The 12,509-nt window shown below is 47.0% G+C and overlaps 1 protein-coding gene across 1 annotated transcript in view; it reads left to right on the top strand.

The window, feature by feature from the left end:
- SLC17A7 (solute carrier family 17 (vesicular glutamate transporter), member 7) overlaps positions 1-12,509 on the top strand; it is a gene marked incomplete at its 5' end in the record, with an annotated part of 31,591 nt that extends 19,082 nt beyond the window's left edge. Inside the window, 4 exons of the mRNA XM_015418548.1 lie at positions 527-659; positions 2,772-2,882; positions 4,237-4,364; positions 12,153-12,509. Of these exons, the coding sequence (XP_015274034.1) occupies positions 527-659; positions 2,772-2,882; positions 4,237-4,364; positions 12,153-12,509 (729 nt within the window). The remainder of the gene's footprint in view (positions 1-526; positions 660-2,771; positions 2,883-4,236; positions 4,365-12,152) is intronic.

The following is a 12,509-nucleotide window of genomic DNA, read 5'->3' on the forward strand; positions in this document are numbered from 1 at the left end:
TGCTTAGCTTCCGAGATCTGACGAGATCGAGCTTGCCTGGGCTATCCAGGTCAGGGTAATTTCCGATACTGAACTCTGAAAGAGTAAAAATGAAGAACATTGTAATTGTGAAGAACCAAATCCAAACATTCCAAAACTAAACTAAACAAGATCACTGAAAACCACAGTGCTGAATGCAAATGGTTCTATTCCGCTAAGGATAGAGCCTTCCTTGGGTACAAAGAGGCCATGTCCAAAGGAAGATGGGCATTCCAGCAGTCAGGCTGCTTGCCCTGGAGAAAGATTCCACCCTTAGTGGGACAGAATCTTTGGATCCAACCCAAGATCCTCTGGGAAACAGGTTTCTGACTCAGAAATAATTTTGACATCTTGTAAAGGACAAATTGCAATGAGGAGATAGAACTTCGGTCTCTTCCTTAAATGTTCCCCTTCTCAAAATTAGCTAGACTGCTTTTTATTTAACGCCCCCCCCCCCCAATATTTGGGTCTCCTCAGTGCCTATTTACATTCTTTTTCTTCTGCGCAGGTTGGTATGCTTTCAGCCTTACCTCACCTGGTCATGACAATCATCGTACCTATTGGGGGCCAAATTGCTGACTTTCTGCGATCACGGAGGATCATGTCTACCACAAATGTCCGCAAGATGATGAACTGCGGGGGTGAGAAAGAAAGAAAGTTGGGGGACATAATAAGAGCTATGATGCAGGGATGAAGGCTGGAATTCAATGACATCATAACTGGGATGAGAGTCTAAAGCCTGGTCTGGTAGTAAACAGTTCTCAAAATCTGTATAGACATTTGGACTGTGCATTCATTTCAAAACAACTGACAAAACAAACCAAAAAATCCTAATTCGTTAGGGAAATGAAAATGGGAATGAACTGATTTCATCCAGTGATTCGTTTCCTGGTGCCTCACAACCTGCTCAGAGTTCAAGGAGGTCAGAGAGAGGCAGGATGGGAACAGAGTTAAGAGACAGTGGGAGATATGGAACTGACATTGAAGGTCTCCGACCAATATAGTCAAACACATGTTGCAACAGAAAAGGTTCAAGAGGAAGCCAGAGGAGAGAGCAGGAGATATGAAACTGACCTCAGAGATTTTCTCATTGAAACCAATGGTTATGAAAGTTATGAGAATAATAACAAGTACTATGAAAATGGAGGGAAAGTAGCACATCCCAAATAGAAAAGAGGACTATAGTACAAAATGTCAAGGTTGGCTTTGGAGCGGAATTTCCAATAGCCTGGGTGCGAAAACCTTCATCTGTCAGAGATCCATTTCCTATGCCCATGGATTGTGATAGCTCCTTTCCTTCGGGGATGTCTCCTCCGACATCTTCCCAGGAAATCTCAAGATCTTCCTAATCCCTCCAGAAAAGATTTCAGCATCACCCATACAAACTTCTTTTATGTGTACTCTAAGAACATAAAAAGAGTCCTGATGGATCAGACCGATAGTTTGGTTAGTCCAGTATCCTGTTTCTCACAGTGACCAACTAGATGTCCCAGAAGGTCCACAGCAAGGGCATAAGAATCCAAGCTTCCCCCTGTTTCTGTCTTCCCTCCTCCCAACAATAGACCAGAAGTATCATATTTTTATTCCACTGTTCCTCTGAGGAGCCTTGGTCAGTGTGCGTGGTTCTTCCCTCCTCCACTTTATCCTCACACCAACCTTATAAGGTGGGTGAGGCTGAGAGCTCCTGGCTCCAGGTCATCCAATCAGCTGAGGATCCTTGTGTCCTGCCTGGACCTGACCGAGGTGCTGGTGGTCAGATGTGCAAGATCAATGCTTGGAACTCTGCTCAGAGAGAGCCTGAGTCTTATGGGGGCTTGTGGAGTATAGGGAGAGGGGCGAAGCTTTTCCCCACACCACTTTCCTGACCTGAAATGTCCCCAGGGAGCCCCCATTTGCCCTGGTGAGGAAACTTCATGTGTACAGATGACTACAAGTGTACTATAAGCAGGGCTTTTTTTGTACAAAAAGCCCAGCAGGAACTCATTAGCATAATAGGCCACACCCAACAGCTGGAACTCATTAGCATATTATGCCACACCCTGACACCACAGCTCATTAGCATATTAGGCCGCAGACCCGTGTTGCCAGAAGTGTGGTCATCCAGCCATACCCACCTTTTGCTTCTTATTCTGTTTACCTTGTTTGTGGTCAAAACCAGGGCTTTTTTTGTAGCAGGAACTCCTTTGCATGTTAGGCCACACACCCCTAATGTAGCCAATCCTAATGCGTTTCTGCTGTTGGGTGTGGCCTATTATGCTAATGAGTTCCTGCTGGGCGTGGCCAACTCGGGAGCCAGCCGGAACTCCGTTCCTGTGCGTTCCTGCCCAAAAATAGCCCTGACTATAGGTAAGCTTCCCCAGTGGAGCAAATGGTGACTCCCAGTTTGGGAAAATGGCACAGGGATGAAGACTTACGCCTCTCTCTCCTTCCATGTTCCTGACCTGGATTGGGCCCTCACGTGCCTGGGAAACAGCATACAACTGAATCTCAGAACCTGGGCAGACCGGGACAGAATGGAAGAAAAACATAGCTGGTAGTTAGGCCCAGAGAGGAGATTTGAATCCAGGCTTTCTGAGTCCTAGTTCAACAGACCTGTTACACCCCAGTGGAAATACGGCCTCGATGGACCTACGCTACCCTGCTCTAGTCCTCCTGTGGCATGAATGTGGTTAGAAGCATGAAAATGGTGGTTGTGGCAAAACAGGTTGGCGCCTGCATTTCTGAGACCTCTTTCTCCATTGCTGCTTTACCAGGGTTTGGCATGGAAGCCACGCTGCTCTTAGTGGTTGGTTATTCCCATAGCAAAGGTGTCGCGATCTCGTTCCTCGTCATGGCTGTCGGCTTCAGTGGCTTTGCTATTTCGGGTGAGTTCTCAAGCCACTAGGTTGATGTTCAGGCATGGTAGCACTACAGACAAAAATTCCCTCTTTCCTCCCCAAAGCAGACCCCAGGGCTCTAGCAAGCTCATAGACAGCCCTTCCTCACCAGATGGAGCCTTAAAGAAATTAATGATTTCCTCACGAGTAATAGTCTTCTGTAGCTGCCAAGCTCCAGGTGTCTCTATGCACTTTAGTGTCTGTGGCTTCTCAGCATGAAACAGGTTTAAGATGAGTAAGATCAATTACTTTTACAACGGGAACCTTTTGCCTACTTTATCATTAACAATACTACTTTAAATAAATAATAGACTTCCTTGAGTTATCACTGATTCCCACTATTCTCTTTGTCATGCTTGTGACCATAATAGCTAAAACAAGAGCTTTTCAGGGGAATTGAACATAAAGGTACAGTATTCTTTGCAAAAACTTAACTAAGCTGAGAACCGCAGTTCTAGGTGAATGTTTCCTCTGCCCCCCACTTTCACCATCCAGACCTGAGCTGCCTGACCCAAAATGCAACATGAAAGCAAATTTAATGACTTGCCCAGTATCCTGGAGTTTTACTCACCTAGGGCAGCTGTGCCCAAACCGACAGGAATCATGTGTGGAAAGAATTTAGTGGGCTAGATGACACACCTGGACTGCTAGAAAACAACTGGGGAGAATGCACAATTCCAATAAGGGTAGTATAAAGGTCAGAATAGCTGAGATGCTGGTAGACTAATCCTGGGCTCTTCCCATTGATCTTTAAAGGACCACGGCAGCTGCACAGGGGTTCAGTCTGGATTAGGATTACAGCATGGAAAGAAAAAGGGTTAAACTTTTCCATTCTTGCACAGTTTCATTCATCATTCACCCACACCCAGTACAGTTATCAGCCCTTTAAGAAAAAGCCCCGTTATTTTCCTATCCTTTTTTTCTTCCACTGTTTCAGCACTTGAAAAGATGCGTCGGGGGTGGTGTGGTGGTGGAGGGACATCACCTTATCCTGCTGTGCCATGGGCCTGATCAGGATTGGCCCTTGCAGCATTTTTAAGTGGCTGAATTCTTCTCTAAAATGGTGTTGGCATCCAAGGGTCAGACCCACGAGTGCCATAGTATCTAATTTGGCCTTTGTTTTCATTTCTGTCCAATGTCCCACCTGGAGCATTGTGCAAATGAAAATAGTAATTTTCATGGCTCTTTTTGTAGAAAAAGCCCATGTCATTGTGCAAATGAAAACAGTAATTTTAGTTGTTGTGAGAGCCAGTGTTGTCTGAAAGGCAGGATGGAAATATAAGAAACAAACCAAGCAGATCTCTCTCTCTCTCTCTCTCTTTTTATTGGGCCTCCCTTCTAGGGTTTAATGTCAACCACTTAGACATTGCCCCCCGATATGCCAGCATTCTCATGGGGATCTCCAATGGCGTGGGGACCTTGTCAGGGATGGTGTGCCCGCTCATCGTTGGAGCTATGACAAAACACAAGGTAGGAACCAGAGGTCCGGAAAGTGAGGAATGCTTGTACTTGTGGCTTGGGGGACAGAGCATTTGCTTTGCATGCAGAAGGTCCCAAGTTCAACCCCCGACACCTCCGGTTTAAAGGATTGGGCAGTGTGTGATCCGAGAGACCCTTTACCTTCTAGCCTAGAGAGCTGTGGCCAGTCAAGAGTAGAAACACTGACCTTGACAGACTCAGTATAAGGCTGCTTCGTGCGTCCCTGAGCATATTTTGTCTCCATAATTCCTGTTTCGTTGTTTTTGTTGTTGAGGGCAGGTATAGATTAGTACATTAAAATGACTCAGGTGCCAGCTGAACAAGTGACTTTTGTGCTGTGCTGGCAATTCCACAGGGATGCTTAGCTCAGACCCAGCCAGCAGTGACAATGGCCCTTTCTGCCCTCTCCTTTTAATCCATGGTTACTGTGGTGTCCCTCCAAGCAAATCTGCACTAAAATCAAATTCATCCTGAACCATGGTGCCCCCCCCCCCATTCTTCACTAAAATCGAGTTCAGCCTTCTTTTTATTCTGGGTTTTTGCCCCATTCCGCATTACGTTACCTCCCTTCAGTGGTCAGCCCAGTTTCAGCCTGCTGTTGCCCCAGGTTATTTGGATGCTATTTTACTATGGACTTAAATTGCCTTGACTCGAACACTGAGAAAATCCAGAGTGGCAGGCAAATGCAGAAAGGACCAATGAGCGGCACAGGCTCACCCATCAGCAGATATATGCTTAGGTTTAGGGGGGGTTTGGTCCAGGCTTATGCCAGCACCCTTAAAAAATTGTCTTGGGTGCTCCTGTGTGTGTTTATCACTTTGTTGTTTGACCATGCGTGTGCCACTTCCTAATAAAGGGCTCGCAACAGCCAGTATTTGAATTGCGGAAACTTTATGGATTATTAATCAATCAGTCGATGTAATGTTAAAAGCTGTATAGTTTCAGATGTGTCAGTAGGTGTGTCTCTGTTGCAAAGGTCTTGTGTGGACTCTCATCGGACAAGAGTAACTGAAAACTCAAGAAAGTGATAATTTTCAAGTAGTTTCAGTTATGCAAATGGATTTTTTTTATACTGGCTCTTTGTTGATCTGATCTCTTGCTCTGCATTTTGCGTTTGGCTCTTTAACTGGAAAAACCTGCAGACCCCTGACCAATGTTCCCTCTAAGCTGTGGAGTCTTGTGAGCAAAAATTCTACTTTGTGAGCTGCTGGCATTAAAGTTGTGAGCGAGCAATTTGGCTGCTGCATAAATTAGTTTGCTCTGGAGCCATCATTCCTGAGCTGAGATAAAAATGTGTGAGCCAGAGGCTAAAAAACTGTGAGCTAGCTCTCTCTAACTCAGCTTAGAGGGAACACTGCCCCTGACTACTGCTTGCTTCCTTCCATCGCACAAAGTATCAGTTTCCTTCAGCCCTCTGCATCCTGTTCTTTAATCACTTACTGCTCCATAAGAGGATGCGCCCTCTCTGATGGTCATGACTAAATTTACTGGAGCCTTTGGTGAAGGACTGCCAAAACCTTTTTGGAAGTACAGTTCATATAGTATCTGGCAGATTCCCCCTTGTTGACACTCTCAAAGAATCTAAAAGGTTGGTAAGGCAGGACTTCCTGTTGCAGAAGCCATGCTGATTCTTTCTCAGCAAGGCTTATTCTTACGTTCTGTCATTAACAAATGCTTTCTTCCAGTTTACCACGGACAGAAGCTGATATTTCAAGAGTTTCCCAGATCCTTTAAAAATATGTTAAAATGGCTGTCTTCCAATATTCTGGTGAATGAATTTTAATAAGTTACTTTTTAAAAAGTTCAGCAGTTTCACATTCAGGATTGGATAGTAGGTGGCATTCTGCTGTGCCAGTAGATATGTCCCTGACTGATAAAAGCCAGTATGGTGTGGTGGCCAGAGTCTTTAACAGGAAAGCAGGAATTCAACCACGAAGCTCACTGAGGGTGAAACCAGACAGGATGGAGATTACAGATCTCACATCAGTCTGTAAAATGTAAATTGTACATGTGTGCAGCTGTGATTTGGACCAAGGACACATCAGAAAGGAAGAAGCAATTTAACCCTTCAAGATCCACTCAGGTTTATTAATATAATCTACCCTTTACAGACTGATAGAATACTTTTTTTCAGGGGTCATTTTGTAGAGAAAGAGGTGCAGGAGCTCATTAGCACAACTTATTTGCATATGCCACACCCTCTGACATCACCGGAAGTGTGTCAGAAGGCAACACCCATCGCTCAGGCTCCATTGGACTGTTTTGGATTGCTAGCTATTGGGGGGGGACGTGCAGATCTGTCCTCGCAGAGGAGGGAGAGCTTGTACCTGAATAAAACTTGGTCTTAAAGGTGCCACTGGACTGTTTTGGACTGGGGGGCTGGGGGGGGGGCTCTGCAGCTTACCTGGCTGCTTCTTGCTCTGACTGAGGGCTGCTGGGAGCAGGGGGTGGGGCTTGTTGCATGTGCCCCCCCCCTGGGCTCTTTACTGCCGGAGCTCCACTCCTGTGCGCTCCTGGAGGAAATGACCCCTGCTTTTTTTCCCTCCCTGCTGTGATTCTGTGGCTGAGGTTTCTAATTTATTGTTCAGAATGTTCCATTTACCAAGAGTGCCACTGCCAGCGCAACCTCCTGTCCTTGTTTGCTCTTGCAATCTGCTTGGTACCTATTGCTGGGCATTCTGACCTCCCTTAGTAATCACATTCCACCATGACTTCATCCCTCTTACAGTAGGGTGTATTTAATAATTGCACATGCAATCTAATAGTAAACTGGCTGGCCCTTGTGAGAATGAGGAAAGCAACACAAAAGGACCACCTGCAGATGATGCAGGGGTCTCGCCTTACTCAGTGAGCTTCCCAGGTATGCAGAAAAAAATATAACTTTGTAAATTTAGCAAAAGGGGGAGGGGGAATCACCCAGTGAGGACAAAATACGCATCAGGATCATGAAATGTTGAGAAGGGAAGTTGTTGAAATAGTGGAATTAAGGGAGAATTGGCGGGGGCGGGAATCAGCCTGCTGAAACTTCTGGAATCCCAGAAGGGGAGATTTTTTTTGGGGGGGGGTGTACAGAAGATTTCCTGATTGTTCTCCCTTCCCACAATTCCCCATGTGGCTCCCAGCTTGGCACTCTGCCTCACAGTAAACTGGCTGGCCCCTGTGTGGATGAGGAAAGCCACATAATGGGGACACCCACAGACAAGGTAGGGGTCTTCACCTACATGGGGACTCCCCAGGTATGCAGGAAAATATGACTGTCAATTAACCAAAATGGGGGTGGGGGGGATGCTTTCAAATGGCCTGACAAAGTCTGAAAATGCTCCTGAAGGGACAGCATGTTGAGAGCAGATGGGAGTCAGCTAGAAGTAAAAAAGGAAAGAGAAGCCAACCCGCTCAGAGCCCTGAAAGCTAAGAGAGGGGGGGGGGATAGGGTTTCCAAATTGTGTACCTCTTCCTGTGATTCCTTCCCAGCTTGCGTGTGTATTTGCCACTGAAAATCTGTCATGTGGTTTGACAAATCGGGCTCTGACCCCTCGCCCCAAAACTGTTAGTCTTTAAGGTGTCACAATACTGTTTCTGGCCCATTAAGTATATTTTAGGAACACAAGTGCTATTGATCACCGTTCTCCCAGGTTTCGGATAGACATACCTGTAGTCCAGACAATGTGACAGGGCAACCATTCCCATATTCCCATATAAAGCAGAGGCGGGGGGGGGGGTTTGTTTTTTACCTGAGGAGAAAGGTCTGGCTGGGGGGAGCTCAACTTCCCCCACTCACTTTGCTCGGGCTGCCTCCCATTTCTCCTCTGTTTCAACCACTTTTTCCTCCAGCCCAGCTCTGATACTCTGAATGAGCCAGGCTGGGCAGGAAAGAGCATGAGGTAACAGAGCACCATGAGGTAAGATGAAGCGGGGAGGGGAACGGGATGTTTCCACTCCCCCTCAGTCAGAGGTAAATGCTGCTTTTCGTGTGAAAACTGACCGCCACATACACACATTTCATATATGAAGACGGTAGTCTCTGGGTAAATACAAGCAGCTAGTTTGCCCTTAATTTTGTCCCTGAGTCTTTAAGTATTCATATACTGGCTTGTGTGGCAACCTTTGCTTCCGTTTTCTGTTGCGGGGGCAGCCTTCTGCTTGCAGAGAATGTTCCTCTGGTGCCAGGAGCAACTGCTCATGCAAGGTTGGTGTCTTTCAGTGAGCTGAAAAGTGTCTAGAGCTGGAGGAATGCGCTCAGAAGAGGAGGACTATCCCCACCACAGACTAAGAGAGGTGCAAGCAGAAACAAGGTGTAGGATCTCAGCCACTCTTAGCACACCAGTTTGGTGCAGTGATTAACAGCAGCAGACTCTAATCTGGAGAACCGGGTTCGATTCCCCACTCCTCCACTTAAAGCCAGCTGGGTGACCTTGGGTCAGTCACAGTCCTCTCAGCCCACAAAATAAACCTAGCTCGCCACAAAAAGAGCTAGAGTTTCAGGCTTCCAGACAATCTTCGGATCTCCTGGCTTATACTGCACCTACTGCCATACGATAATTAATTAGCACACAAAGGGCTGGGTCCTAGGATTGCCAGGTCCTCTCTCTGATCCCGGGGGGGCTCCTGGCTCCTTGTTGGGATATTCTGCTGTGCGCACTTCAGAGGGGGTGTGTGATCCTCTAGTTTTTTTGGCAAAACTCTATGGTTTTTTGCCCTCAAAACCATAGTTTGGCCCAAAACTAGAGTGTCACCCCCTAACATCGGCAACACGATGACGTCACTTCCAGGTGACATTGCACCTGGGATACCGACGAGGAAGGGGGCTGTTCGGGGGTGAGGCTTCCCCCACTGGCCAGCTGGCCAGTGGCGGAGTGGAGCCTCTGAAATCAGGGAAAACCTTGCCCCCACCAGGGATGGCAACTCTATTGGAGCCAGACTAAACTGGAAATTTCTGACAATCCCTTCTTCCTGCAGGAAAACCCCCATGTAATTCCTCATGAATCCCTATCCCCCAGAGGAAGCATTTTGTGGAGATCAGTGGGCTGCAGTGGGATGGGGGAGGCAGGAAAACTCCATCCTGCCATTGGAAAATAGAGTCTGGATCCAGCCCAAATATTGTCCCCTTCTTGATGCTTTTGGCTATTGGATCGGTGGCTCATTGTCTTTCTCTGCTGATTATCAGCTCAGATTCTGTCCTGGGCACAGAACTTTCTGCTTATCTCTCCTAAGGGTTTTTCCCGAACTAGAGTCTTGCTGCTACTTTAATCCTAAACAGGGTCACTGATGCAAGCTCCACAGTTCATAACAAAACATTTCCTAGTTTTAGAGCCTTTCTGTAGACCCTGACACCCCTTGCCACAGTCCTGAACTGAATCAGAGCCCGGCCTAAAAAAAAAAAAAAAGTCTGGGATCTCATTTAAACCAGTGCTCCCTCTAAGCTGTGGAGTCTTATGAGCAAAACTTCTACTTTGTGAGCTACTGGCATTAAAGTTGTGAGCGAGCAATTTGGCTACAGCATAAGTTAGTTTGCTCTGGAGCGGTGTCCCCTCTAAGCTGAGTTAGTGTGAGCTAGCTCACAGTTTATTAGCCTCTGGCTCACACATTTTTGTCTTCGCTCAGGAAGGAGGGCTCAAGAGCAAACTAATTTATGCAGTAGCCAAATCGCTCGCTCATAAGTTTAATGCCAGCAGCTGACAAAGTAGAATTTTTGCTCAGAAGACTCCACAGCTTAGAGGGAACATTGCTCTGGAGCCATCCTTCCTGAGCTAAGACGAAAATTGTGTGAGCTGGAGGATAAAACTCTGTGAGCTAGCTCACACTAACTCAGCTTATAGGGAACACTGCGCTAGTGCCTCTTCTAGTTCCTTTCTTATTTAGGATCACCGTTTCAGGTTTTGTTTGGGTTGTACGAGGATTCTTGAGAGGACCTCCACTGGAAAAGATTTCCTTCCCTAGAGAGGCAATGTAAACCGAACGTGTGGTCTTCAGACAGTGAAGACCAGAGATGCTGAGCCCCATTTCTGCATTCCTATTCTAATTGTGAGAACAAGCGATCACAGCGTAGGCCTGGTTTTAGGGGCAGGAATCATGAGCTGAGCAGGTGTGCACTGGGCGGAGATGTTTTCACATGTCACACTACCAATTAAAATTGATTTAATAGTATAGGGTTGCCAGCTCTGGGTTGGGAAACGTGTGGTCTTCAGACAATGAAGACCAGAGATGCTGAGCCCCAGTTCTGCATTCCTATTCTCATTGTGAGAACAAGCGATCACAGCGCAGGCCTGGTTTTAGGGGCAGGAATCACAAGCTGAGCAGGTGTGCACTGGGCGGAGATGTTTTCACATGTCACTACCAATTAAAATTGATTTAATAGGGTTGCCAGCTCTGGGTTGGGAAATTCTTGGAGATTTGGAGGGGAGGTGGAGCCTGGGGAGGGCAGGTTTGGGGAGGGGAGGGACCTCAGCGGGGTATAATGCCATTGAGTCCATCTTCCAAAGCATCCATTTTCTCCAAGGGAACTGATCTCTCGCAGGGCTTTTTTTGTCGAAAAAGCCCAGCAGGAACTCATTAGCATAATAGGCCACACCCAACAGCAGGAACTCATTAGCATATTAGGCCACAGCCCTGACAGCACAGCTCATTAGCATATTAGGTCACACCCCCATGTTACCAGAAGTGTAGTTATCTAGCCACACCCACCTTTTGCTTCTTATTCTGTTGACCTTGTTTGTGGTCAAAACCCAGGGCCTTTTTTTGTAGCAGGAACTCCTTTGCATGTTAGGCCACACACCCCTAATGTAACCAATCCTAATGAGTTTCTGCTGTTGGGTGTGGCCTATTATGCTAATGTGTTCCTAAAAATGGGCATGGCCAACTTGGGAGCCAGCCAGAACTCCGTTCCTGCCCCAAAATAGCCCTGGATCTCTGTAACCTGGAGACCATTTGGATTTCCGGGAGATGGGCAAGCCTATTTAATAGTCATTCTGTCATGCACCAATCATATCTGCATGCCTCTCAGGTCCACAGAGGCTATATTCCAATTGTGACCATGTGGTACCTATGGAGAATCGCCCCCTGCACCATTTTTGTGAACTGAAATGGCCCCAGGGAGCCGCTGCTGGTTCTATTTTCAAACTTACATGCAACATTTTTCAGCAGCGAGAATATGTTTCCTACATGCCTGGTAGAGTTGCCAAACTCTACGTGGGGGTTAGAGTTCTCCCAGACTTACAGCTGACTACAGAGATCAGGTCCCCTGAAGAAAATGGTGGCTTTGGAGGGTGGACTGTATGGTATCACATCTCTGCTGAGCAACCTCCCCTCTCAAAACTCCACCCCCCAATCCTCCAGGAATTTCCCAACCTGAAGTTGGCAACCCTACGTAGACACAGAACTCCCATTGCGTATGTGATACAAGGTGCTTGTGGCATTTGTGAAGGCTTTGTCTTGTGTGAATTCCAGGGAAACCCTGGAAATTGTAGTTCTATGAGAGGGACTTCTGAATTCCCTCACCAAACTACAATTCCCAAAATTCTTTGAGAGAAGCAGGGATAGTTAAACTGGAATAAAAGCAACATATGTTTGCTACAGCTGCAGATACAACCATGACCTTGACCTTTTTAGGCTGTGAACCAGCGCTCCTCAGAAAATGAAATACCGTGCAGATTTCCCATAATCCCTTTGCTTAGTGTTTGAGCCAATGGTCTGTTTTGGCGAATGGGGGCTCCATCCTGCCCTCAAGATACGTTCTGAATGACCCAGTTTTCCCTCTTGCCTCTTCCCGTACCTTTTTCACAGACGCGAGAGGAGTGGCAATATGTCTTCCTTATCGCCTCGATGGTGCATTACGGTGGCGTCGTCTTCTATGGGATCTTTGCCTCTGGTGAGAAGCAGCCGTGGGCCGAGCCTGAAGAACTGCACGAGGAGAAATGCGGCTTTATCAACGAGGACGAACTGGCCGATGAGGAGGACGAAGCGGCCCGCATGGCGACGGGAGCAGGCGTCGGGGGAGGCGGTGGCTACGGCGCCACCAAGAGCACCAGTTTTGCCAACGGGGGCTGGACAGCTGATTGGGACAAAAAGGAAGAATATGTACAAGAGCCCGGCAAAGATCCATACCTGTATGGAAAGGCAGGAGAACGGGACTTATCATAG

This window comes from Gekko japonicus, unplaced genomic scaffold (genome assembly GCF_001447785.1).
Source record: "Gekko japonicus isolate JY-2015 unplaced genomic scaffold, Gekko_japonicus_V1.1 scaffold299, whole genome shotgun sequence".
NCBI lineage: Eukaryota > Metazoa > Chordata > Lepidosauria > Squamata > Gekkonidae > Gekko > Gekko japonicus.